The sequence below is a fragment of the Physeter macrocephalus genome, chromosome 10, assembly GCF_002837175.3.
Source record: "Physeter macrocephalus isolate SW-GA chromosome 10, ASM283717v5, whole genome shotgun sequence".
Lineage (NCBI taxonomy): Eukaryota > Metazoa > Chordata > Mammalia > Artiodactyla > Physeteridae > Physeter > Physeter macrocephalus.
Window position 1 is genome coordinate 49021072 of NC_041223.1, and position 4044 is coordinate 49025115.

Below are 4044 nucleotides of genomic sequence, written 5' to 3' on the forward strand. Positions count from 1 at the left end.
CATAAAAAGGAACGAAATTGGGTCATTTGTAGAGACGTGGATGGATCTAGAGACTGTCATACAGAGTGAAATAAGTCAGAAAAAGAAAAACAAATATCGTATATTAACGCGCATATGTGGAACCTAGAAAAATGGTACAGATGAACCTGTTTGCAGGGCAGAAATAGAGACACAGATGTAGAGAACAAACGTATGGACCCCAAGGGGGGGAAAGTGGCAGGGGGGTGGTGGTGGTGGGATGAATTGGGAGATTGGGATTGACATTTATACACTAATATGTATAAAATGGATAACTAATAAGAACCTGCTGTATAAAAAAATAAATAAAATAAAAAATTTTTTAATTAAAAAAAAAAACACTGTATCTGTTTTTACTCCTCATCTCCTTGAAGCCCATCCAGTGGCTCCCCACTGTCAACAGTATATGATCCAGACTTCTGAGCATGGTATCTAAACCCTCTTTGTCCTGGTCCCCGCCTTCCTCTCTAGCGGTAGCACTCAATGCACTCTCCTCCTATGCCATGCACCTGACAAGAGGCACCAGGTCAGTTTCTCCTCTTCTGAGGTCAGGCTTTTCCTCACGTTGCTCCCTCTAATGAAGTGCCCGCTCCCCAAACTTCCCACCTGGGGACACCTGTTTATCTTTCCAGTCTGGAAGCATTTCTATATGATCTCCAAGGTCACAAGGTAACACAGTTGAAAACTAAGGATAAAGAGAAAATATTGGAATCAGCCTGAGAAAGGGGAAGTATTACACACAGGAGAACAACAATAAGTATGAGATCTGACTTCTCATCAAAAGAAGGAAACCAAGATGTTCTTCAAGAGGTGAGTGGATAAACTGATACATCCAGACAATGGAACATTATTCAGTGCTAAAAGGAAATGAGCTATCAAGCCTTGAAAAGACATGCATATCACTAAGTGAAAGAGGCCAATCTGAAAAGTCTACATACTGTATGATTCCAACTATATGACATTCTGGAAAGGGCAAAACTATGGAGACAGTAAAAAGATCAGTGGTTGCCAGGGGTTGGGGGAAGGGATAAATAGGTGGAGCACAGAGGATTTTTAGGGCAGCGAAAATACTCTGTACGGTATTGTCATAGTGGATACATGTCATTATACATCTGTCCAAATTCAGAACGTACAACACCAAGAGTGAACCGTAATGTAAGTGATGGACTCTGGATGGTTATGATGTGCCAATGTGGTTCATCAGTTGTAACAAGTGTACCACTTTTGTGGGGGACACTGATAATCCGGGTGGAGGGGAGGCAGTGCACAGGAAATCTCTGTACCTTCCTCTCAAACTTGCTATGACCCTAAAACTACGCCAAAAAAACTATGTCTTTAAAAAAGGAGGAGGAGAAGGAGAACAAGGGCCCCAGACACAATGTTGAAAGAAAAAAAACTGTCAACCTGAGGTTCTTTCTCCAGTGGAATTATCTTTTAAAAATGAAGGTAAAATTAAAGACATTTCCAGATACACAAAAGCTGAGAGACATTGTTGCTAGCATACCTGTCTCACAAGAAATACTAAAGGAAGCTCTTCAGTCTGAAGGGAAAATTACAATAGATAGTACTTTAGAAATACAGGAAGAAATCAAGGGTCCCAGAAATGGCAAATATGTGGGTAAATGTAAAAAACTGTATATAATTGTTTCTTCAGACATTTTGATTGTTTTCAAAATCAAAAGCTCAAGACAACAAAAGAATTATCAGAATAATACAACAGAAACAATGAGGGGTCTTGACCACAGAGCTGAGCTTTAGTATAGCTCTGGGATTTAGGTAACTTTCATTTATTTGATCTTTGAGCCTCAATCCTCCTCTGTAAAACAGGGTTCATAATATCCACTTTGCAAGGTTATTTTGAGGATTAAGATAATGACTAAAGTGCATAGCACAGTGCATGGCACATAGTAGATTTTCTATAAATGGTAGGTATTATCAGACCCTTAACTTTGCCATTAAGCATAAGATTTTCTTGTGGCTCTCTATATAACCCCTTTTTGTGTTTGTTTTTGTTTTTTACTTTGGGCACATCTCTCTCTGTTGGAATGTTTGCTCTTTAGGGAGATGCTGTAGTTCTCAGCCAACAAAAATGACAGGGTTTTTCTCAAGAGCAGTGGAATAGGCAATAGGCAGCCCCATCTCACCCCTACTGGGGAAAAGCACCCCTCCACATAATGGTACCACTGACATTCTTGTTATGACCCTTTTAAAATCTTCAATCTCTCCACATATAACAATTTTCAACCCCTTGTTTTCTGAAATACATCTACTACTTACTGCCTCAATCAAATTAACTCACAGACACATCCCTGTATTCTAAATAACCACGTTTCAAAAGCTCTGTCTTCTGGGCTAGCGAAAACCTCCACCATGTAAATAAATCCATAAATAAGTCACCCTGTTTTAATGGTCTTAATAAAAAATACTAACGCCAAGAATTGCTCATATTAAATTGAACTTCCCTTTGGTCTGCTGCGTGAAATACTTAAAAATCCCGTGGACTGATTCCTTCTCATGAAAAGTGAAAAACTCATGGGTTAAGAAAAAAGAAATAGAATGTTTTAAAAATATAAATGTTTGCTCCGAAAAGCTCCTTTCCAACAAGGACAGGCTTAGCTGAAGAAAGCCATCAGGATCACTTTTTCCAGCGGCTCTGTGTGCGCAGAGGACCACGGCCACCCGCCCGCAGGGCTGCCGCTCCCCAAGGGCGTGTGCCAGCAGACTCCAGTAAAAAATACACCGTATGAAAATCTGGGAGCTGTTCAAACATATCGGAAGCAGGATTAAGTGCCCTTCCCCAAGAGGGAGAAATGTTTTTCACTCTTTCCCGAAGCTAATGAACCAAAACAGGACTCGATTTGGAGAGGAAAATGGCTCCCTATTCGTCTGCAAGTATTTCCACAAGGAATGCATCCCTCCTCTTCCCCCATCTTCTCTTCCTTTTTATCTCTGACCTGAGGAAACAGGAGTCGCCGCATACCCTGGGGGAAGGAGTGGTGGGAGAGCCAGGACGTACCTGTGACAGAGCAGCCAGGAGAAGTGTGGAGAGGAGCGGCCCTCGCATGGCCCCGGCCCGGCCGCGCGCAGCCAGAGATGCGAGGCCAGCGCACAAAGCTCCCCTGTCTCTCCAGGAGAAAGGACTCACGCCTCCACCTCCCGGCTCCTGACTTCGCGCTCCTGCTCTGACTCTGCTTTCGCTTTCCCGGATCCCTTTTACTGCCCTGTTTACTTTCAGGCGACTCTTCTCATATTTACCTCCGCGGTGGCCTGGAGTGCGCTCCTCCTGGGACTGAGAAGGGCAGATCAGGGGTGACTTCTGTTTGAGGAACTGTCCCACCTGCTCTAGAGATCAGAGCCCGCCTTGGGCAAAATGGTGAAGTGAGACGCAGTTACCCACCTTGCCCTCAGCCTCTCGTCTGGGTTTGCCTCTCCGAGCCCTCTCTGTGCTGCTTGCTTTCCCCGGTCCTCAAGCACAGGGTACCAGCCTGGCCTCTGCCCACAGCACCCCATCACAGCCTGCTCCGTCTGGGCTTCTCCCTCCATATGGTAACAGGTTCCCACAGGCCTTCCCTCGCTCCCCAGCTTCTACTCACAGTGCCCTGTACTTACCTCTGTTACAGCACGTCCCTCATAGCAGGTGGATTAGGTTTGGAAAAAAATTGTAGATTGAACCCAGGTGGACGCCTGCAGTACAGGGCCTGAGAGAAGCCCCTTTCTGTGGCTGCCAGCCCCATGATAGATGAGAGTAAACTCCTCATCCTTCCTCCCTGAGAAACAGGACAAAACTTGTGTAATAGGGAAAAACCTCTGCATTCTATTACAAGTCAATCACTAAAGGGATGTTGCCTATAAGCAAAAATTAACATAATGGCCCATCTCTGGGAACCCTGCCTCCCAGGTAATGAGAGTTAAGCTAAAATACCTTTGTTTAGCTCACAGAAAACATTCTGACCAGGCCCACCTGTGAATGGCTGCAGGAAGAAGAAACTAACCCACCCCCTCCAGAGCTGGATCAGAACCAAGACT

At 44.3% G+C, this 4044-nt stretch overlaps 1 protein-coding gene across 1 annotated transcript in view; it reads right to left on the reverse strand.

Annotated features, from left to right (window-relative positions):
• Nucleotides 1-3082, reverse strand: part of CCN6 (cellular communication network factor 6) — an 18879-nt gene extending 15797 nt beyond the window's left edge. The window contains exon 1 of the mRNA XM_007118166.2: nt 3035-3082. Within this exon, the coding sequence (XP_007118228.1) occupies nt 3035-3082 (48 nt within the window). The remainder of the gene's footprint in view (nt 1-3034) is intronic.
• Nucleotides 3083-4044: the final 962 nt, after the last annotated feature.